The sequence below is a fragment of the Pleurodeles waltl genome, chromosome 7 (assembly GCF_031143425.1).
Source record: "Pleurodeles waltl isolate 20211129_DDA chromosome 7, aPleWal1.hap1.20221129, whole genome shotgun sequence".
NCBI lineage: Eukaryota > Metazoa > Chordata > Amphibia > Caudata > Salamandridae > Pleurodeles > Pleurodeles waltl.
This window is the reverse complement of record NC_090446.1, coordinates 1,058,827,170-1,058,851,529: the sequence shown is the minus strand read 5'-3', so window position 1 is coordinate 1,058,851,529 and position 24,360 is coordinate 1,058,827,170. Positions and strand designations below refer to the sequence as shown.

At 47.8% G+C, this 24,360-nt stretch overlaps 1 protein-coding gene across 6 annotated transcripts in view; it reads left to right on the top strand.

Moving 5' to 3' along the window:
* Positions 1–24,360, top strand: part of ADAP2 (ArfGAP with dual PH domains 2) — a 486,416-nt gene that overhangs the window by 337,243 nt on the left and 124,813 nt on the right. For all 6 annotated transcript variants that reach the window (XM_069199980.1, XM_069199979.1, XM_069199977.1 and 3 more), the window contains one exon: positions 288–350. In XM_069199980.1, the coding sequence (XP_069056081.1) occupies positions 288–350 (63 nt within the window). The remainder of the gene's footprint in view (positions 1–287; positions 351–24,360) is intronic.

The window sequence follows — 24,360 nt, the reverse complement described above, 5'->3', positions numbered from 1 at the left end:
CCAAGAAAAGGGGAGAGGGGAGCAAAACACATTTTCCCCCTGCTACTTCTCATAGTGATTTTAGACACGACTACAGCCTGAACCGCTGGACGGAATTACACCAAATTTGGCAGAAAGCTAGATCTTGGTTCAGAAAATGTGCTTTGTGTATTTGGATTAGTTGATGGTTACCATAACATGTTGTTATTCTAGAACGCAAGCTTTGAAATACTAGTGCTTGTAATGATGGCTTGTTCAGTTGCTTTGATCTATGTCTAATTGTACAGTCTTTAATTGTTCTCTACTAGCTAATACCAAAGATCACAAGGAACTACGTGAAAGAAGGTTACATGGAGAAAACGGGGCCAACAGTAAGTTTTAACGGTTAATTCTAAATCCTTCATCTATGTAGTCTTCAGGCGAAGCATTGCGTCATCAAAATAATCAACTTTGGCCCTAGCTCTCCTGATGGGGAAACATTTTCAACTGCATGCACACCTATACCCCCAGAAATACCATTGTTTGGGTAGTGGATAGGCGGTACTAGTCATATTAGGTAAGCATAAACATAACATCAAGGGTGATTGCTTCGTCTGCCTCTTGTGCCAAAGATGCCATTAATACACAGTCATCTACATAGAGACAGATAGATCTATCTGAATTTCAAAGCAATGGAAATGCATTTCGTCAATCAAAGACCTTGAACTGGTGGTGTTCACCATCCAGTGAGAATCACAGGTAATGACAGCAGTTGGGATGTAATGCAAAAAAGTGCACTTGAGGAGCCTATTGATTTAGGTAGTGTTTTATCTTTGAAGTCAGCTGGTTATTTTTTATATGTTTTAAAGAATGGCCTGACTGAAAAATATCCAACATCCACCTGTTAGAGAATCAAAAATGTTATGGCATTTGTGAACAAGAATTTTCAGTTCTATTAAAGAGACAGAGGCGTAGATTATGCTGTATTTTAAAAAGCAGCCATGTAAACAAACCTACTAACCACAGAGGTACAGAAGAAAACTACAAATCTGATAAACCCTATAGCAACATGTGGCATATTAAAATGTCCAGTAACCAATCAGCAGTCATACCAGTCTATAAATCAGTCGAAATTATAAACTCTGCCTCTTCTTTGCTGCTATGTGTCCATGTTAAGTATTTTACGCTTTCCTCTCTTTTTTTAAAGCAGTTTTAATGTATAATTATTGGGCTGAAGGCTAGTTTTGTACCAACCCTTAATTTTGTAATAGTCTTACTGTTTCCCCTTACCGGACCTCGGTCTGCGGTCATGTCTATTTACTTTATTCTCACCGGTTGGGAGCACCTTCCTATCCTCCTGCCATTTTAGAGCTTCTTCTGCAGCGGACACAAGTGGACTGCAGCCGTTTTCCTGCCCACCCTTCGACTTGTTTGTGTCGAGGAAGGTGGCCTTTTATTCCCTTTTGCTGTTTTTCTCCTGTCACGCTCTCTCTTCAGTGTGCTTTGTGAATGCACTATTCCTCATGAGCCTAACCCTGCCTGCAGTCCTCCTTCTGAACCGTTCTTCTTCTGGCGGCTACTCCCATTCATTAAGACTCCCTCAAGGGCTGCAAAAATTGGACGCCCTCTTGGGCTGTAATAATTTTTGAAGTCAGGCATTAGCCTGTAGATAACCATTCCTCCCCTCCCTCTTATTTCACTTTGTGCTCCGTCCCGCCCTATTGTTTTTCTTGTACACCAGTATACTGCCACATATTTGGCTTTTAGTGCTTGAGCAACAATTAACTATATATTGGTCAAGTTTGAGAACAAGCGATGTTGTCACCACACCAGCGTTTAGCCCCTATTATAATCAGGCTTGCCTGCAGCAGAAGCGAGGCTGCTGGGTATATATTGAGGGCAAGTAATAAGCGGGGATTTTAGTTGAGTCTGCTTATTGTGTCTTAAATCATGTCTTGGGTCCTATCCTGCTGAATTCCTGTAGATCCCACGAAGGAGCAAGTAACAGATTTTATTTGGGGACCAGACAAAGAGGCTGTTTCCCAAGCAATGCATACTTATGTACTGAGGACAACTGCTAAAGCTTTGGATCCATTAGCTGAAAAGCTTCAAACTTTCTTTGAAACAATGCCTTGCTCATGGCCTCAGGGTGCCCATGTGCCCTCGGGACAGAAACCTACTGCACACAAGACAACATCCAAAACCAACATCTTAGAGGAATTAAAATTGGCCTATTTAAATTCCATGCCTTCACTTCGTGAGGAGGATTTAGAAGATGAGACCCAAGACAGTGTAGTCTCTATTCAAGATTTAGAACACTCTGACATGGATATAGATGCCTCTGATGAGGATGACCCTAGATTTTGGTTAACTGTCCATATGAAGAGACGCTTACGTAATTCTGTTTCTGGCTAAGGCCTTTCTTGTCCTGCTCAGACTTCAATTATTACAGGATACCTTCAATGCTGAAGACATTGTGCATCTGTGTTGTACTGAATGGATTCTGTCCCCAAAGACGACAGCTCACATTCAAAGCAAGGTTCCTAAGTCATTTCCCAAATAGATTAGAAGCTGCCTTCCTTCAGAATGTCCAAGACTTTCCCTTGGAATGCACAGTGATTGTGACTCGAGAAATTGACTTCAAACGCTCCACCTTCCTGGGCAAATTTGTTAGGGATCAAAAAAGGGGATTGATCAGTTCTCGGAAGCTTGCCAGTACCAGCTCTTAGATATTTCTGGACCCTTACCAAATATTTTGGACATAGCCTTCCTGGCTAAAGATCAGGGTACCACCATTGATCCTGACATACTGGTTGGTTGGGCCCAACGGGCAGTTGTCTATTGGGTAACGCTAATAGCACTTTGTCACCCAAATGCCACTCTTATCTGTTTAAGAATAACCCCCAGTTTTTGCGAACTGGATACTAATGAAGCTGTTCCTTCTGCCAATGGCCTTCTATTTGGGGGCCCTTTGTTAAAGAAGACAGCAAAATGTGTGAACCACTTCACCTCCTAGATAAGCCCAAGCATCTTTAAAAAGGTTTTCCAGTCCCACCTTTTTTCCTGGCTGGTTGAGGTTGGCACAATTTCACCAACCGATTTCAAACTCAAGGCTCCTTTAGAGAACAAAATAGAAGGAGATTCTCAGGATGGAATGATGCTTAAAGAGGAGCTCCTTTATACTCTTACCACACTAGAGGCTCAAGAGGACATTTCAACTGTGGAACTGCCCAGGGAGCTGCTTACAACCCCTCTTAACAAGGTGAGTCTTGTTGATTTGTCCCAGACAAGGAGGGGGACAGGATCTGTTTTAAACAACACAATTGGAGTTCCATAAACCATGGTTAATGGGTCCTTCAGATAGTTCAAGGTTTTCAACTAGAATTTTATGCAACTCCAGTCCAGACAGTCAGTCCCCACCCACTGCACTTTCAATCCCATCAAATTCACTTCGCAGACCAGGAAATATCTTCTCTCCTACAGGAACAGTACATTGCCCCTTTCAATCGTCATCCCTCTGGGTTTCTAAGCTTCATCTTCCTTGTGGACACAAAAAGGAAGAGAATTCCAACTGGTAATAAACCTCTGAAATTTCAACTTTACCATCATTTCAAAATAGAAGGGATTAATTTGTTACAAGCTCTGCTAAGAGAGAGCGACTACATGGTCCATTTGGTATGAAGTATGTCTATTTGACTGCTCCCGTTTTTTCTCCGCATCATCACTTCTTGCAGATTTATTGGCGGAATCTTACTCATGAATTTTTGGTAGTGCCCTTTGGGCTGTCTTCAGCCCCCTGGTGTTTCACCAAACTTCTCAAAACGGTGGTGGAATTCTTGAGAGCGAGGGGGATCTGGTTGATTGTCTACTTAGATGATTTCCTCTTGATGTCACATGATCCCAGTTTGCTCCAGAACCGATTGGACCTCACAATGACTCTTTTAGAATCGCTAGAGCTTCTTCCTGCACAACAGATCACCTTTCAAGAGTTGCCAGGGGTTCGATCTCAGCCACTTTAGCTATTCCGACCCAAAAGATCAGAGCAATAAAAAAGGAGATTCGTAGGACTCTTGCACAAATAACAGTCACACTTTGCTGTTTAGAGAGACTAGTGGGCTTATTGGCGTCATCTATCCAGGCCATCTTTCCGAGTCCTCTACACTAATGTGCTTTGCAGCGTCTGAAGATAGCTCATCTACACAGAGGCCTCTCTTATTCAGATCAGATTGCCCTCACCCAGGAGGTTCACCACAAACTGCAATCGTGACTCGACCACATGAACGCCTGACATAGAATATGCTCTGCCTTGCATCCAGATTAGTTCCTGCTTCCACTAGTGTGGGTAACATTGGAGTCATTGGTCATGTGGCATGTTCACCTGAGTTGGTCCTGCAATTTAGCAGGCAGTGCTTTGCGCTGTAAGCATGGTTTATTGTGTTCTTTTCTGGAATGTTTTGTATCCTTGGTAACTGTAGTGACGATGTATGTATGTGTATGCATGGGTTGCGTGGGCATGCTGTCAAATCCTCCATTTGTACATTGTGACGCCTGGTCCTACTGCACACTGAAGCAGAACTTGTGGCATCAGGCTAAACACACTAAACACATTTCATCTCACGAAAAGATACTTCTCTTCCCCACTTTTGCACATCACTGGGTACTCCCCTGTGAAACCTCACACAATAGGGCCCTGCTTTTCCCCACTTTTGCACATCATGTTTCTTCTCCATGCTTTCTCGTCGCAACAAGGTCCTACTCTTCCCCAAGTTCCAACACCATGGGGTACTCCCTCATACGTCCTCACGTGACAGCATACTAATCTTCCCCAATTTAACAATGCCGGCAACTGGGATACTGCCTTTCCCCTATTTGCATACCAAAATCCATGTGCCTCATAAATACATGCTGATAACATCATTAACAGCATAGCAAATGACAGGACGAGCCCAGTGAGGAGTGTGGGAAAGTACCAGGTGGAGATGAAAAGAAGCCACCAAGTGGAGTTAAAACTGTGATGATGTCTCTAACTGAAGAGCCCAAAGCTTAAAGTCTGTGATATGAAACAGTAAGAACCAACAGCACGTGGGTGACATGATGAGTAGTGAGCAGAAGTATTGCACTTCTTTATGTCAGGAGTATATTCAGAACTCAATATTAGTTAAACAGTGGTGGTGAAGGTCTCTTGGATAGACAAAGAACAGGAGAAAAGTGCAAACTTATTATCAGTTTATTGGGACAATCACAGTGGTTCCATCTTTTGGTATGACAATTACGCTACTCGAATTTCAGCTTCGCGTGTTCACAAGCTCCATCATTGCCCTGTGGAGTTAGGCACAAGCTCTCCCTACATCATCATTTGTATGAGTACGGAATATCCCCTAATGTCTGATCACTGTCTTCTGAAGGCGTTCAGCAAGTCAGAAGAGCCATCAGCAACTGGCTTGAGGGTCTTCATCTGATGGCTCTGGGAAAGCTAACTTATGCACACATGCAGATGCTGGTTATCCAAATTATTTTGTGCCCAGTGCCAGTGAAGGTAAGAGGAGAAAAAAATGATACACGTATACATTGTTCGTATGTCTACGGCTTACATAAGGAGCCGGCCCATCTCCTATCAGCGCTGCCGTAGAGGCGCTTAACCAAACTGACTGCACAAGAATGTTGAAAACTTCGGACTCAAAGTGAGACAGTCAGAGTTCTAGGAGGTGGGCATGGCAGTAGCCAAGAAAAGTAAAGAAGGATCACTGTTCTGGAGCTCCTGTTCTCAGCATCACAACAGAAGTCGAGGGAGAAATTTAAAAACAAAGCCTTTAGCAGTATCTTGGACAAGGGCTATGGATTATCAGCAAAGACAAATGGGGAGCGTGAATTTAGTATTTTTATCTTCGTTCAGGTAATCCAAAGTAGTAGCAAGTTTTCTTTTAAGCCTGGCACAGGGAGGTCAGGTGAAGTATTAGGCTTTACATTTATTTGATGCATTTGATATGCGAGGAAATGTTATTCTGCTGCTAAGATTAAAGGTGTAGTTCAGTTACCTAACTTTGGTATTAAAGATATGTTGTGTAATTAACTAAGCTAAAGCTTAAGAACGATTGCAAATGGAACATGTGAGAACTGGAATATTTATGATAAGAGGTAAGACAATGATTTTTTTCAGATTTTATTTATCAGGTATTTGTTAATAAAAGAACGAAAGAAAACAAAATCTCCATCTCAAAAACAAATGGTCAGTTACGAGGAAGGTTCAAAAATCAGAAATGGCATGAAATACGACAAAAACTGATACATATCTCATGCTATTGAACAGTATTCAGTACTTAACCGAAGTAGCTTCCGAGTGTACTGCCTACACCAAGCCTAGCATCAATACTTATGTGGATTTGGAGGAAGCTATAGGGATCCATACAGAGAGCAGATAAGAACGAAGGAGGGAGCAAATGTCTTTGGATTGTGATGTAAGAGGTACATTTGCTGCATAAATGTCCATTGAGTCATTCCAATAAATCAAGTCTCAATCCAGACTATTGTGTTAGGGACTTCCCCCCAGCGCCTGCACAGGAGATGGAGTGGAGATAATGGAAATGAGAGAATCCTGGAAAGGGTTTTTTTCTCAATAGGAGAACACAGCTGGGAGGCCCAGGAGAAATGAAATAATCCGCAGAGGGCTAGTAGCATCTGCGACTGAGACTGCCACCATGTAACAGACTTCTTGTGACTAACCACCCTTTATATTCCTCCCAACTAATCCTGGGTTGCTTGTTAGCCATTGAAAACTGATAAATATCGATTGGAAGCCGTGAACAAAGATTCAGTAAGCAGTAACGGGATACTAGGAAACATAATTATTGGGGCAGAAGTATCATTTTTAGAACAGCCATTCTCCTCGCCATAGAAAGCAGTAGAGTCCATCGTTGAGCTTTTTGATTGATTTTTTGATCTACTGGGACATAATTAGCCCATAAAAGCATAGTGAGATCCCAGGGAATCAGCATGTCGTGTATGCTCAGGTATTAAGTGGGATGTCACACCAGACCAACATGTGATGCTTCATACACATAGAAATGGCAGGATTGGGAGGTACCATTAACTGTTTGACATTAACTTATCTGAAGGCCTGAAAAAAAGCCTGAAGTTTATCATCTTCCTCAAAATAGGATCAAGGTTGTTTGTGGAGTGCTTGACATATCGTCAGCATAAAAAAAGTTTAATGAACTTTTGGCCGCAGTATAAGGTTATGGCAATGTAAGTGTATCAAATGCTTTTTGAGTGTCAAGCCACACAGCAAGCACAGGGATGTCTGGCACTACCTATCGTGTGAGGGTAAAAATAAGTGCAGAGGATGTCAGAGGTGGGGCAATGATTTTTAATGGCATGCCTTTTGTTGACAAGCTTGTTTACCTTTGCTATTTTCTGGAGAGTTGCAATAGATGGAGAGTTGGCCTTATCTGGTAAGACTGCATGTTGTTATGGCGTCTGGGCAACAGTTTGAGGAAATGGTATTTTCTGTGTCAGACCTATCTACAAGGCAATCTGTAAAGTATTTATGCAGCACTCAAACAATTATAAGTGGAAAACACAACAAAGTAAAACTCCCAAACAAATGAAAAAACAGAGTGGCTTTTTGTAAATGAAATGACACCAAAATGACAAAAATCCTGTAAGTAGAACTGAAAGCACAAAGGTGGTCATTATGACTCTGGCGGTATTCTGACCATCAGGGTTAATGTGGCGATATCAGTAACGACCGTCAAATTATGACCATGGCGGTGATCCCTCCCATAGACAGCCAATGTACCACACCAACCGCCAGCACAGTATGTACATCGAACACGCCGGTAGCCACCTACAGGCAGACGGAAGACAAGGAACCGCCCACCATATTATGACATAGCACACCAACACTATTTCTAGGGAGGTAGCAACGACACCAAAAGCCTGGCGGAAACACATCATTTAAAACAAGACACTCACCTCCAGGGACACACAGGTGTCCGCAGCCGTCATGGAACCTGAACTGCAAGTCTTCCCGATGCTGTACCATGCCAACGCCAACGCCAACGAAAATGACGTTGAGTACAGCGCACAAGGGTGGGAGAGAGGGGGGGAGTGACACACGCACGCACAACACACACCATACACACTCCACACACCCAGAAAAACATGCACAGGAAAATAACAGTAACAGAACCCCGGAGTAAATAAACCCAGGACACATACACAGTTCCAACTACTGTATTCCTTTAGTATGAATATGTAAAATGCAAAAACATGCACAAATGCTGAAATAAATGAATGCAGGCCCAAAGGCCAGTCCAAAGTTACTAATGCCCACAGAGCAAATTCCAAGCCCCAACTTGACTCCTGACAACGTCGGGACTCCACTGTTCAGAGGCTTCATGTTGGAAATGTGCAGGCACCTCAAGGGGCAGGGGAGTGGTGTGGGTGGGGGTTGCATCTCATTGTAAGGCCACTGGTTCTGGAGGAGCCTGCCTGCCCACAGGTTGATGAGGGGGCTGCCAGCCCACAGGTTGATGAGGGGGCTCCTAGCCCACTGGTTCTGGAGGGGGCTACCTGCCCACAGGTGGAGGGGGCTTCCTGGCCACTGGTTCTGGACGGGACTTCCTGCCCACAGGTTGAGGAGGGGGCTTCCTGTTCACTGGTTGAGGAGGGGGCTTCCTGCCCACTAATTCTGGAGGGGGCTGCCTGCCCAGAGGTTAAGGAGGGGGCTTTCTGCCCACAGGTTGAGGAGGGGCTCCTAGCCCACTGGTGCTGGACAGGGCTGCCTGCCCACAGGTTGATGAGGGGGCTTCCTGCCCACTGGTTCTGGAGGGGGCTTCCTGCCCACAGGTTGATGAGGGGGCTGCCTGCCCACAGGCTGATGGAGGGGCTCTTAGCCCACTGGTTCTGGAGGGAACTGTGGGTGCTTCCCGCCCACAGGATGATTTGGCGGATTCCTGCCCACTGTTTCTGGAGAGGGCTGCCTGCCCACAGGTTGAGGAGGGGGCTTCCTGCCCACTGGTTCCGAAGGGGGCTGCCTCCCCACAGATTGAGGCAGGGGCTTCCTGCCCACAGGTTGAGGAGGGGGCTTCCTGCCTACTGGTTCTGGAGAGGGCTGCCTGCCCACAGGTTGAGGATGGGGGCTTCCTGCCCACAGGTTGATGAGGGGGCTTCTTGCCCACTGGTTCTGGAGGGGGCTGCCTGCCCACAGGTTTAGGAGGGGGCTGCCTGCCCACTGGTTATTGATGATGTCCCTTGGCCTCTGGTTCCGGATGCCCCTCCTTGGCCTCTGGTACTGGATGCTGCTCCTTGGCCACAATTTTGATTGTGGGCTCCTTGGCCAAGGTTTCGAGTGGGACCTCCTTGTCCAGGGATTTCTTGGGGGCCTCCTTTGCCTTTGATTTCTGGGGGGCCTCCTTGTCCAGGGATTTCTGGGGGGCCTCCTTGGCCTTGGATTTCTGGGGGGGCCTCCTTGGCCTTGGATGTCTGTGGGGCCTCCTTGGCTTTGGATTTCTGGGGGGCCTTCTTGGCCTTGGATTTCTGGGGGGCCTCCTTGGCCTGGGATTTCTGGGGGGCCTCCTTGGCCTTGGATTTCTGTTGGGTCTCCTTGGCCTGAGATTTCTGGGGGGCCTACCTGGGCAGGGATTTCGTTGGGGCCTCCTTGGCCCTAGGTTGTGGAGGTGGCACTTGCCAGTCTGTTTGGTATTGGGTGGCACTTTAGCCCTCTGTTTTGGGGGAGGAGTGTCCTTGGTGCGGGGGTCCGGCTTCTCACTCATGTGCCCCTTTGTGGCAGCTGAAGACTTTGTGGGTGGAGCTGTGTCAGACTGGGTGCTTGAGGTACTGGGCTGAGGTGGTGTGACCTCCCTCTTATGGGCAGGATGGAGGGAATGGAAGAGGTCAAGGTGGGCAAGGAAAAGCTTCTTGGGGACAATGGGGCAGAATGTGGGAGCAGGGATGGGTGTGGAGGTAGAGGGAGTGGTTGTAGAAGGAGGAGGTGTGCTGGACTTTGGTGCAGGTGCATGGACAGTGTGCGTGTGTGAGGTGGATGGCTGTTGGGGTTCTGAGTGCAAGCGAATATGTGTCACTGGGGGCATACAGGGTGGGAGAGGACAAACATGACGTGTGGATGGATTTTGTGGTGGTGTCTGCAAGTGAGGTGGGTGTACTGCATGTGGTGTGTGGGGTGCATGTCTGCGGATCTGCTGTTGTGGTGACTGTGGGCAAGGCTGTGCAGCTGGCAAGTTCAGAGACTGTTGATGCAGTGCATGCAGGTGTGAGTGCAGATGTGACTGTGAGGGAGGAGGAGGGGGGAGACAGTGGAGGTGGTGGTTGATGTGTGCGCATCTGGGTGTTCGCTGTTTGAGTGCTTGTGGACTGAAGTGTGCTACTTGTGTTTGTCTGTGCAAGACTTGTATGTTGTTTTGAGTGCATGCTTGTCAGAATGTGTGCGTGGTATGGGTTGGGGGTGAGGAGACTAAGACTGGGTAGTGGTATTTGGAGTGGGGATGGATGAAACAGGGACACTGGCTGCCGTCAGTGAAGAGACCAGAGCCTGAAACGATCTCTGTAGGGCCGCCAACCCACCATGGATGCCCTCCAGGAAGGCATTCCATGCTGGATCTGGGATGCCAGTCCCTGGATGGCATTCACAATGGTTGACTGCCCTACAGGGATGGATCTCAAGAGGTCAGTAGCCTCCTCACTGAGAGCAGCAGGGCTGACTGGGGCAGGGCCTGAGGTGCCTGGGACCAAGGAGATGGCCACCCTCCTGGGTAAGCGGGCACAGGCAACTCGGTGGGAGGCTGCTGGAGGGCACCGCTGGTATGGGGGCTGGCAGTAGGACCTGTAGCTGTGGAGGTCCCAAAGGGGTCCGCCACCACCAGGGAGCTCCCATCAGAGGATGAATCAGAGTCAGTGGTTTCACCTCCTGTCCCCGCCGTGGTGCTCCCCTCGCCCTCTGTCCCACTGGTCCCCTCGGCGTCAGTGGACTCTGCCTCCTGGGTCCCGTGGCCTGCAGCTCCGTCACTCGCCGGTGCACCTGCTCCTTCGCCAGATGATGCTAATGCACACATGGACAGGATGACAAAAGGAGAGGGGGGAGAGAGAGAAAGGGAGCACAGGGTCAATCTCAGCACCAACAGCACAGATAGCAGACACATCATTGTCACACACTGAGACTGAGAATGGGCATTATGGACCACACTGGCATACCATTGACTAAGTACCACAGGGGGAGGAGCCAAACACTGCCAGCTACACACCAATTGGGACCAGCTAATCCCTGTCTGACATGGGAAGCCACCTACCGAGCTATCTAATGCATGCTTTCCACCCTATTAACCTGAGCTGGACCATGCACCAATATCTGAACTGGCATATTGGGGCATCCACCGACTAGTACCCTGCACCAAAATCCCATGCCAGGCAACAGAGATGGTTGACAAACTCACTGTACTCACCCTCTTGTGGCTGCAGTGATGCCCTCAAGCTCCCATCCAGCTCTGGGTAGGCCACCACCAGTATGCGGCCCATCAGGGGGGGTCAGGTTCCGACAGGCACCCCTCCCTCGTTGGGAGGCCATCCCCAGCCGGGCCTCCGTGATCTTCCAGGCCCAGTGTCTCAGGTCCTCCCTTTGTTTCCTGCAGTTGGTGCTCCACCTGCTATACACACCCCCAGGGTCTGCATGTTCTTGGCGATGGCATGCCACAACCCCTTCTTCTGATGGACGCTGACCTGAAGAATAAACACAGAAGGCTGGACACCATGAACCTGACAATCCAGCTTGTCACACATATGGCCCACCAAAAGCATTTCCCCTCTTCAGACACACACATGATCCGTACCCCTGCATTGACGCTGCCACCAGCCATAACCCCCACCTGACACACTGCCAGCACACACACACATCTCAATGCAGTCATGTCACATGCAACGCACCCATGGTGTACTCACCTGATGGTCTGGAGGCCCATACAGCTGGGGTAGAACCCCGTCCATGAGGCACTCCAAGTCCTCCGATGTGAAGGCTGGGGCCCTATCCCCTGTTGCACGAGCCATTGCAGGTTCCAGACACAGGTCACAGCAGCACATGCAGTGGAGATGTGCTCCTGTGGAAAGTCAGGAATCAAGTGAAGTGGTAGAAAGGAAATGGCGCCAAGTCCACGGCGGTGAACACCGTCACCGCCAGCGTTGATCATCATTGGTTCTCATTATCCATAGAGGGCCGTGCTAACCAATGAGGAATTCCACGGCGGTGCAGACCGCCTTCCGCCATGACGCGAAGGCCAGCAGAGTAAGGTCAGTTCCATCTGTTCATGAATACAGGACAGGCGGGTGCCATTTTCTAATGCTGGTACACATGTACAGATTAATTAGTATGTCATTGTAGTAGAATGTACTCACCTACACAGTTCCAGTGTCAAACATACAAACATGCTCTGTGTACACTGCTGTAGTGGGTTTATGGTTCCTGTTGTCACTCCTTTCTTACATCTGGGTCCCTCAGGTACCAACCACCGCAGAGGAATAGGAGGAGGCACATACCGGTGTACTGTCCCCTTGTGGACTTGGCTACACTGGAGGACCCGCACATCATACTCACCTATCATCTGGACAGGGCCACAATCACAGAACTGTGTGAGCAATTGGAGCCTGATCTGCTACCTGCTATCCGTAGCACCACAGCAATCCCCCCTCTTGTGCAGGTACTCTCAGTGCTCCCTTTCCTGGCAACATGCTCTTTCCAGGTGACAGTGGGCTTGGATGCAGGGATGTCAGAGCCAATGTTCTCTGTTGTGCTTGCAAGAGTTTTGTCTGCCTTGCTCAAACACATATGCAGCTACATCGCATTACCCTAGGTAGATGGTTTACCCACTGTGAAGGCTGGATTCTATGAAATGGGAGATATACCTCATGTTGGGGCCATCGACTGGACCCATATTGCCTTACTCCCCTCCAGGGCCAATGAACAAGTGTACAGGAATTCCAGGTTTCCACTCACTCAATGTCCAGATGGTGTGTCTGGCTGACCAGTACTTCTCCCACGTCACTGCCAAGTACCCAGGGTTGGTGTATGGTGCCTTTGTTCTGAGGAATAGCAGTGTCCCACAGCTGATGACACAACTACGGAGGCACAGATTGTGGCTAATAGGTGAGCCTGTGTCCCCACCCATTATTTGTGAGTGTATGCCTTCAGGAGTCATAGCCCATGCATTGTGCAGGGCTAATATGTGTCCCTTACTTCTTGCAGGTGATTCGGGCTCATGACCCCTGTAAGGAATCCGAGATCAGGGGCTGAAAATAGGTACAGTGATGCTCATGGGCGTACCAGGAGGATTGTAGAAAGGGCCTTTGGGCTCCTGAAGGCCAGGTTCAGGTACCTCCATCTGACAGGTGGATCCCTATACTACTCCCCGGAGAAGGTCTGCAGAATTGTTGTTGTCTGCTTCATGTTGCACAATTTGGCCCTCAGATGCCATGTACCCTATCTGCAGGAGGGGGGGTGACAATGCAGCAGTGGCAGCAGTGGACACTGAGGACAGTGAGGAGGAGGAAGAGGATGTGGACAACAGGTCACATTTGATCCAGCAGTACTTCTAATGACACTCAGGTAAGACTGTTGAACTAAACATTTCTACATTTTAGTGTTGTACTGTGTGACTGCAGCATAATGCCAGTCATTCCCTTTGCATCCCACCTGACTGTCACCTATGCCTTCCCTTATTGCAGATGTTGATATTCCAACAGTGTACTGCTGTGATGTGTACAGACTGCTGAGACACATTTGTTTGGATGGATCAACATGCTACTGGACATTTACACAGGACATTACAGTTCATTACCGTTCGTTACATTGTACATTGCCTGTAGATAAAACACTACTACTCAAGTTGTGTCAAAGGGTGTTTATTAAAAATTGTTCTAAAATAATAAGTGCAATAGAGTGGGGTGGTGGTTGTGAATAATCCAGGGTAGTGGTCCAGTCTCTTTGTAGCACAGATCCAGTTTCCATGGGGACATAGGAAGTGGAGCAATGGCAGTTCAAAGTGGACAAGGTGACACAGTGCAACATTTCCTGGTGGTGGTCTTGGTCTTGGCAACTGTCTCTGGTGTCTGTCTGGGTCCCAGGGACCGTTTGCAGGGTGGTTAACCTTCTGCGGGGGGAGTGCTGGTGTCCCATGGCAGGGTCTCCTGTCCACTAGCTGCATCAGATGTGGAGGGCTGGTCAGTTGACTGGCTAGTGGAAGGGGCCCACTGGTGTGATGTGTAGTCCCTCATGATATTGGCCATATCACCCAGCACACCTGCAATGGAGACCATGGTAGTGTTCAGGGCTTGCAATTCTTCCTTGATTTCCTGGTGGTGTTCCTGCTGCAGCCGCTGGTTCTCCTGAATGATGTCTATCACCTGACCCATCTTGTCCTGGAATTGCTGGTAAGACAGTAAGACAGGGTCCCTGGGCCTCTCCTCCCCCTGGCGCACAGCTGTCCTCCGACTGTCCCTGGCCCCCTGTGCCTGTGTCCCCTGACGGCGTGACCACTTTCACTGACCCAGAACCCTCATTGTCTTGCCCGTGAGGTGTGGACTGGGGTCCCCATACAGATGTGCACAATGCTGATTGACCTGTCCTGGGGACAGAGGTCTAGGGACGTTGGGTGGCTGCTGTGGTGTTGGATGCTGAAGGGGGAGACTCTGTGGTAGACTGGATGTGGGCTGGGGTAGCCGACTGACCAGTAGTCCCTGATGGACCAGGGAGTTCATCCAGATCCAGAACTCCAGAGTTGCTGTCATCACTGGGGGCATCTTCTGGTGGGGGACTGGGTAGCCATGGCAATGCTGGGGCACCTGTGGGGATGTAAGTGGTGTATTATGCTACATGTCTGTTATATAGTCTGCATCCCTAGCTTCCCCTATATTGTTGCTGTTGCCCTGCCCCCTTTGTTTGTGTATGGTGATGTATTGTGGGATTGTTAGTTCTCCATGCTGTGCATGCATTGGTGGTGGGTGTACATGCAGGACTGGCAGGGATGTGCATGCAGTGGATATTGCATGTAGGGCTCAGCATTTAGGTTTGTTTTTTTGTGGTGGTGCACTGTGTGGGATGTAGTGAAGTGATGGGTGTCAGGGTGAGGGGTGGATTGTGGCATGCAGGTATGGGGGCAGAGATAGGTAGTAAATATCGACTCACCATTGTCCAGTCATCTGGCAATTCCAGTGAGTCCCTCAGGATGCAGTATTGCCAAGACTTGCTCCTCCCATGCTGTCAGCTGTGGGGGAGGAGGTGGGGGTCCATCGCCAGTCCTGTGAATGGCGAGCTGGTGCTTTGCTGCTATGGAACGCACCTTCCCCCGTCCCTTGTTCGTCGATGCTGTCCCACGGTGTTCACCCTGTCCACGATCCTCCGCCATAGCTCCATCTTCCTGGCAATGGATATCTGCTGGATCTGTGCTCCAAACAGTTGTGGCTCTTCCCTGACTATTTCTTCAACCATGACATGCAACTCTTCATCAGTGAAACGGGGGTGCCTTTGTGGGGACATAGGTGTTATGTGGTTTGTGTGTTGTGCAGAGGGTGTTGAGTAATGTGGGGTGTGTGACAGATCAATGGGTGGTTGTGGTGTGTGTGTTATTTGCATGGTTAGCTATTGCGGTGTCTTCGTGTTAGCAAAGGATTGTGGGTGATGTGGGTGTGCGTTTTATAGTGCTGTTGTTGGGTGTATGGGGTGTGCGTAGTTGAATCAGGTGTGGGTTTTTTGTTCTGGCCAATTTTGTGTTGTTTTGTCTTTGGGTGGCCTTATCCGTCGCATCATTGTTCACTGCCAATGGTTTACCGTTGTTGAATGTCCGCTGTGGTGATTGGCGGGTCATTATTTGGAGGGGTTAGTATTGGTCTCGTAACGGTATGGGTGGTAGTACCAACAGTTTATCACGTTCAGTGGGTCTGGCAAATTTGTGGTTGTGGCTGTTTTCTTTCATTTTTCTATGTATGTGTCATAATCTGGCGGACGAATGTCCGCCTCTGCGACGGTATGCTGGTGGCAGTCAGCACGGCGGTATTTGGTATTTACTGCCAAGGTCATAATGAGGGCCAAAGTTCCAATTAAGGTAATCTGGTTGTGCTGGACCAGCTCATAGTTGCAAGTTCAGGCCGAGTGAGATGGAGAGCGGGACAGATACAAGGACCAGATTTGTTCCCCTGAACATTTGACCTTCTCTGAGTCCAAGCCTATGCGGGGAGCTGCAGCAGAGCTTCATGTTGGAGGTTGATGCGAAGAGACTGTTGTAGCACGTAATTTATTGTGGGCTGGTTGCTGTTGGATGCGGAGTCAGTGCTGGAGATTTGTGTCAGTAGGTATCACAAATTGTCATCAGGTGAGAGGAGGAGTCCGTTAGTGGTTGCGAGGAGCCCTAAAACATCTGGAACCTCACCTGGTACTCAGGACTTGTGATTGGAGGCAGGAGGAGTACACTCATGTGCCAGACAAGGCCTGGGACCATAGAGGCACCTCTTGGGGTCAGGACACACTCCATTGTAGGCCAGCAGCAGGGCTCAGGCAGGTCTCTAGAAGCTTGTTGTGTCCCTCTAGCTCAAACAAGACGTCAGCCAACTGACCCTTTGAGTCACTTCTGGGGAGCCTGTGATCATGGCACCCTAGGTGTCTAGTTTTCAAAAATGCACAGATTTGGTAGGTTTCCCTAGGTGTCGGCTGAGCTAAAGGCCAAACTCCACTGTTAGACACTTTACAAAAAGCAGGTCTGTGATGTGTCCATGTTGTGTTTTGGGGCATTTCCTGTCGCGGGCACTAGGTCTACCCACACAAGTGAGGTACCAGTTTTATCAAGAGACTTGGGGGAATGCTGGGTAAAAGGAAATTTGTGGCTTCTCTCAAATTCCATAACTTTCTGTCAACGAAATGTGAGGAAAAAGTGTTTTTGTTTTGCTAAATTTAGAGGTTTGCAAAGGATTCTGGCTAACAGAACCTGGTGAAAGCCCCACTAGTCACCCCATCTGGATTTTTTAAGGCATTTGCTCTACTACTGCCCCCCCCCCTCTGCAGACACTATGGCCCTCATTCTGACCTTGGCGGGCGGCGGAGGCCGCCCGCCAAAGTCCCGCCGTCAGATTACCGTTCCGCGGTCGAAAGACCGCCGCGGTAATTCTGACTTTCCCGCTGGGCTGGCGGGCGGTCGCCTTCAGACCGCCCGCCAGCCCAGCGGGAAAGAGGCTTCCACGATGAAGCCGGCTCGGAATCGAGCCGGCGGAGTGGAAGCTGTGCGACGGGTGCAGTATTTCACTGTCTTACGGGGGCCCCTGCAATGCCCATGCCAGTGGCATGGGCACTGCAGGGGCCCCCAGGGGCCCCGCGACCCCCCCTACCGCCATCCGGATCCCGGCGGTCGGACCGCCGGGATCTGGATGGCGGTAGGGGGGGTCGGAATCCCCGCGGCGGTGCAGCAAGCTGCGCCGCCGTGGAGGATTCAATGGGGCCGCGGTACACTAGCGGGAGCCCGCCAGTGGTGCCGGTCCGACCGCGGCTTTACCGCCGCGGTCGGAATCCCCATTGGAGCACCGCCGGCCTGTCGGCGGTGCTCCCGCGGTCCTCCGCCCTGGCGGTCAAAGACCGCCAGGGTCAGAATGACCACCTATATGTTGAGGCTCTTCAAGCTACTTGCCTGCCACCTTTGCCTCATGAGGCACTACTTATCTCTCTGTCTAAGCCAGACAGCGACCCCTCAGTTTTAGTTCCTACTGCCCTCTCACCTTACTCAACACAGACTACGAAATACTGGCAAAAATATTAGCAGACCGTCTGCCTCTATGGTGCCTGCCCTTACACACCTTGATCAAAACTGGTTTGTCCCAGCCTGAAACTCCCCTTGCTTAATTTGCAGAGATTCTTTTGAGTTCTGGATTTGGCCACATTCGGATTGCCTGGTGTTGGACTTGGAAAAAGCATTTGATTCCTTAGAGTGGGCATTCGTGTTCGCAGTACTACACTGCTACAGACTGGGACTTAGATTTATTGGTTTGGTGAAACTACTCTACACGCATCCTTTAGCAAGGGTGAAAACCGGAGCCCTGATCTCCTTTCCTGTTGCAATCCATAGAGGCATCCAACAGGTTTGCCCATTGTCCCCCCCTACTTTACTCCTAGGCCATCAAACTGCTAACAGCCTGCTTTTGTGCACATTGGCAGGCCTGGGGGAATACTGCTGGAGACGGGCTACCACCAGTCTCACTTTATGCTGATGACCTACTCCTGTACCTATGAGACGTACATGCAATCCCCCTGGACATTGTGCCCATGGCAGGTTTGCCTCGATCTCAAAGTTAAGTAGTCGAAATCATGCCTTTAGTGCTTCTGTTCCGGATCCTGTCTGTCATCTCAGAAGTGCCCATTTGACCTGGCAACCAGTGACGTTCTGATATTTATCCATCTGTGTTTATCATGACCCCATTGACTTGTTTGGTGGTAATCTTACCTGCACAGTGTCCTCAGCATTTTGGAAATCACTGTTGCTCTCCATTGCTGGGAGGATAGTCCTTGTCAAGATGGTCATGCTACCTCATTTACTGTACTTTTTTGCCAATCTCCCCATCTACATACCTAAATCTTTCTTTCATATACTCAATAAACTCACAAGGGTCCTCCGGTTGGCACAATATGCTCTATAGGATGGTACGCCAAAAACTTCACTTACCGACAACTGAAGGGGGGCTAGCTGTTCTTAACTGTGAACACTATTACTTGGCTTCACAGCTACAATGGGTGTCCAGCTGGCCGGCAGCACTGCGTCTGTCAGATATGACCATGCTGGCCCCAACCCGGAGCCAACTTTACATTCTACCTATATTTCACCCCTGCACTAAGCAACCACCCTCCACACTGATACGTGTAGCACACCAGTGGTTTAAGTAGAGCCTACTAATCACTAAAGCTACCCAGCAAATTCCCCCTGCTCTTTCACTGATAGGCACCCCTAAGAGAGACCGAATCACCACTGTGAGCAATTTTGCTGCCTGATACGAGGTAGGCTTGGGTTATCTTTACTATTCAAAACCCTAATAGCCAACGAGGAACTGTTGCCCGGTCACTTCCTATTATACAGCTGCATAATTGGGGCACTCTATTCATGTTGGGGCGGCATGAAATAGGAACACCCAATGCACCTCACTGACCAATATCTTCATGTCATGGGCACGGGTTGCCATCTGATGTGGTAATTAGCCCAATTGTGGCATACACATGCTGCAGGTCTATTGGCCCCATTATGCTGCAGCTGAGAAATAGACCTGGGCCGTCCCTGCACAGATAAAGAGGGGAAGACCATAGTAGAATACCCAATCCTTGTCCCACGTAATACATGATTACATCTTATACAATACTACATACTCCACAGGGCCTAACTTACTCTAGATAAGAAAAATCTGTACCACCTCTGCACTGACGTTGTTTGACCTCGCTGTTTCCTTCTTGATGTTGGTCCAGTGTATATGCTCTGGGAATGCCCCTCCCTTCACCAATACTGGCTAGGTGTGACCTCTCGTTTGGCTGATTGTACGGATAGACCCGTGCCCCACTCTTGGGAGGCATGCTTGCTGGACCATATTCATAGGGACAAGAAACAAAGGGCCTCCACCAGATTAATAGATTTAGGACTGCTCCTAGCCAAAGGTTTGATCACCTGTGGGTGGAAGTCACCTACGTCACCTGCGATTACTGCTTGGGAACTCTCTGTGCAGGCCTGGGTCTGAGCCAAGGGTGCTGGCTTACACAGGGAGGACACACAGGGTCTGCCTAAATATCTGTTTGCAACTAGCTTGGACGCCATCCTGACTGCTTTCCAAGTTGTCCTAAAGCCTACAACTACATCGCCTGAGGCGTCCTCATCTCCGGTGACTGTGTGCAACCCCTCCCCCCAGAGACCAGTCGTGTCTATTGCTCATCACTGACCTTGCTCCCTTCCAACATGGCAACAGATGACACCTTTCTCTTTCCACTGTTTCTCCATAATGCTTATACACAAAAGCTGCAGTAAAAAGATGAAATAAGAACAAGGAGGGTTTAAAATTACAATTCTTTTGGGTGGAAGAAGCATTTCTCTGTTCCCAAAATGAAGTTATCAAGTTATTACTTATTTAGTGTAGTAAGGTAACCTAAGGAAAGTCTTATGGGAGAGATAGCCTTACAGCCAGCGCTACTCAAAAGTGTGAAGAAGTGGCCAGCGAGAAGCTAAAAAGAACAAACTGTTCTGTAAACATTTTCTTGATCTTTAACCTACTGGTAACTGCATATAAATGTATCCATCTGTGTTTACCATGACCCCATTGACTTGTTTGGTTGTAATCTTATCTGCACAGTGTCCTCAGCATTTTGGAAATCACTGTTGCTCTTCATTGCTGGGAGGATAGCCCTCGTCAAGATGGTCATGCTACCTTGTTTATTGTACTTTTTTGCCAATCTCCCCCTCTACGTCCCTAAATCTTTCTTTCATATACTCAATACACTCACGAGGGACCTCCATTTGGCACAATATGCTCTATAGGGTGGTACTCCAAAAACTTCACTTACCAACAACTGAAGGGGACTAGCTGTACTCAACTGTGAACACTATTACTTGGCTTCACTGCTACAATGGGTGTCCAGTTGGCCGGCAGCACTGCATCTGTCAGATCTGGCCATGCTGGCCCCAGCCCGGAGCCAACTTCGCATTCTACATATATTTCACCCCTGCAATAAGCAACCACCCTCCACCCTGATACGTGTAGCACACCAGTGGTTTGAATAGAGCATACTAATCACTAAAGCTACCCAGCAAAATCCCCCTGCTCTTTCACTGATAGGCACCCCTAGGAGAGACCGAATCACCACTGTGAGCAAATTTGTTGCCTGGTGGGAGGTAGGCTTGGGTTATCTTTACTATTCAAAACCCTAATAGCCAACAAGGAACTGTTGCCCAGTCACTTCCTATTACACAACTGCAAATTGGGGCACTCTATACATGTGAGGGCAGCATGAATTAGGAATGCCCAATGCACCTCACTATCCAATATCTTCATGTCATGGGCAAGAGTTGCCATCTGATGTGGTGATTAGCCCAGTCGTTGCGTACACATGGTGTAGTTCCATTGTCCCCATTATGCTGCAGCTGACAAATAGACCTGGGCCGTCCCTGCGCAGATAAAGAGTGGAAGACCATAGTAGAATACCCAATGCTTGTCCCACGTAATACATGTTTACGTCTTATACAATACTACATACCCCACAGGGCCTGACTTACTCTAGATAAGATAAATCTGTACCACCTCTGCACTGACGCTGTTTGCCCTCGCTGTTTCTTTCTTGATGTTGGTCCAGTGTATATGCTCTGGATATGCACCTCCCTTCACCAATACTGGCTAGGTGTGACCTCTTGTTTGACTGATTGTACGGATAGACCCGTGCCCCGCTCTTGAGAGGCGTGCTTGCTGGACCATATTCATAGGGATAAGAAACAAAGGGCCTCCACCAGATTAATAGATTTAGGACTGCTCCTAACCAAAGGTTTGATCACCTGTGGGCCGAAGTCACCTACGTCACCTATGAATACTGCTTGGGAACTCTCTGTGCAGGCCTCGGCCTGAGCCAAGGGTGCTGGCTTACGCAGGGAGGACACACAGGGTCTGCGTAAATATCTGTTAGCAGCTAGCTTGGACGCCATCCTGACTGCTTTCCAAGCTGTCCTAAAGCCTACAACTACATCGCCTGAGGCGTCCTCATCTCCGGTGACTGTGTGCAACCCCTCCCCCCAGAGACCAGTCGTGTCTATTGCTCATCACTTATCTCGCTCCCTTCCAGCATGGCAACAGATGACACCTTTCTCTTTCCACTGTTTCTCCATAATACTTATACACAAAAGCTGCAGTAAAAAGATTAAATAAAAACAAGGAGGGTTTTAAAATACAATTCTTTTGAGTGGAAGAAGCATTTCTCTGTTCCCAAAATGAAGTTATCAAGTTATCACTTATTTAGTGTAGTAAGGTAACCCAAGGAAAGTATTATGGGAGAGATAGCCGTACAGCCAGCGCTACTCAAAAGTATGAATAAGTGGCCAGCGAGAAGCTAAAAAGAACAAACTGTTCTGTAAACATTTTCTTGATCTTTAACCTACTAGTAACTGTGTATAAATTTAACACACCTTAAATGAAAATTTAATGCAGGTTAAACTAATATATGGAAATACATTGTTTTGGTAGGAAAGGGCAATTTGATCACTACAGAGTTCAGTTTAAATGGAGAGTCAATTACTTGAAGCTTGGTTGGTGCACTGGGGAAAAGCTATTATTGGGTCCCATCCTATGATAGTAAGCACTGTGAATATATAGTCAATGTGTTTAGAAAGTATTACAAACAGTATAACATAGACTGCAAAACCTAAAACGTACAGAATACACACAGTATGACATAGCCTGCTGCAAAATGTGCAAAAGGTTTGAAAGAAAACGTTTTCTACCAGTCTTTTGAAAAGGTGTGTGTTTCTTTTCTGTCCCCACATACCCCAACCTCACCCACGGACACACACTGACTGTACTTTTTGGCCTCCCAACAAATGTTTGTGAGTGCCCATGCTTACAGCAGTGAACACAACTTTAGTTTTTTTTTTCTTGTCAGGGCATTTAAAAAATATTTTTTATTGATATTTTCGTGGTGCATAGGTATAGAGCCATCCAACAAGAATAGGCATCAGTTACACACTCATAGAAATAGAAGCAAGAATCAGAGGTTAACAAGGCGTGCACAAAAGGCCAAAAGACAACTAACAATGTTCAGCTGTTAAGTTAGCACCAGGCTAGTATATATTCTGGACAAATGTGATGAAAGCATTGTATTCTAATTGAAATATAAAGCTGAAGGAAAAACTGTTCCCCTCCCCTAACACCCCCAAGACCCACCATGTAACCGGATCTCAGTCAAACCGCCATTCAGGCAGGTATAATAACTGTCAGTCATGCTGTCAATGGTCTCTGATAGTAGATGTAAAACTTAGTTAATCATGTCCTACTTTTTAAAGATAATGGACCCTTTTGGCCAATATTTGAGGTAACATATATGTATTAAAAAGGTAGATTTAGGCCTGTCAAAAGGTTTATTTTGCCAGGTCGAATGGCAGTTCAAAAGTGCACTACAGTCTGCAGTGGCAGGCCTGAGAGCTACTTTAGTGAGTGGCACAATGAGCGCTGCCGCCAAATGGTAGCATTTATTTTACAGGCCTTGAGTACATGTAGTCCTATTTACTAGGGGCTTATAAGTAAATTAAATGTACTAATAAGGTGCAGGCCACTCTTACCATGTTTTCAAGGCAGAGCACGGGCTTACCATTCATTGTTTAGCAGGGAAAACGTGCAGAGTCCCGAGAGCCAACAAAAACGGGTTTAGCAAAGGAAGGCAATAATCGGGGGTGACCCTCCAGAGAGAGCCAGGCCCAACAATATCTATAAAAACAATGAAACGTGTATATTGTCGACAAAACTTTGCATATTTTCAGAACCTATAAGCTGGTATGTAGAGAAGAATGTCTAAATGTTCAAAATACATTTAAAGTTGACATTTGAGTGCTAAATTACGTGTTGAGAGACTTTTATTATTAACTTGGTGGCAGGCACATTGGAGCTATGGCTGTTATGTATTAACCATGTAGAGGAATTCCACATTGACAAAGCATTTTTACATTACTGCTGACAAACTGGTCTGATGCACTAAGGTGATCACTGCCGGCCCGTAATGTAATATTGTCTGATCTGCCCCTAGTATAATGCTAATAATATTAGTAGCTCAGGGTGATTTTCATTGTACATAACTATTAAAGGAAAGGTTGCAGATCTCTGTTTTTAAGGTGTGGCGGCCAGATGTGTAGTCCTTTAGAGATAGGAGAGAAGCCCTAGGTTGTGGCAGTAATAAACAGAATTTCACACTGAAATCTGACATCATACCTTTCAGGATAGGTGAGTTGTATTCACTGGTTCTTACTTAACCTCTTAGCTGCTGGGCCTTTTCCCCCCCAGTGCTGAGCCCTTTTTTGGCTATTTGGGGTAGTTCGCGCTTAGGGCTTCATAACTTTTTGTCCACATAAGCTAACCACGCCAAATTTGCGTCCTTTTTTTCCAACATCCTAGGGATTCTAATGGTACCCAGAGTTTGTGGTTTCCCCTGGAGGAGACCAAGAAAATAGCCAAAATACAGTGAAAATTTCGTTTTTTCCAAAAAAATGGGAAAAAAGGGCAGCCGAAGAAGGCTTGTGGTTTTTTCCCTGAAAATGCCATCAACAAAGGGTTTCTGGTGCTGAAATCACTATCTTCCCACCTTTCAGGAACGGGCAGACTTGAATCGGAAAACCACATTTTCCAACACAAATTTGGCATTTTACT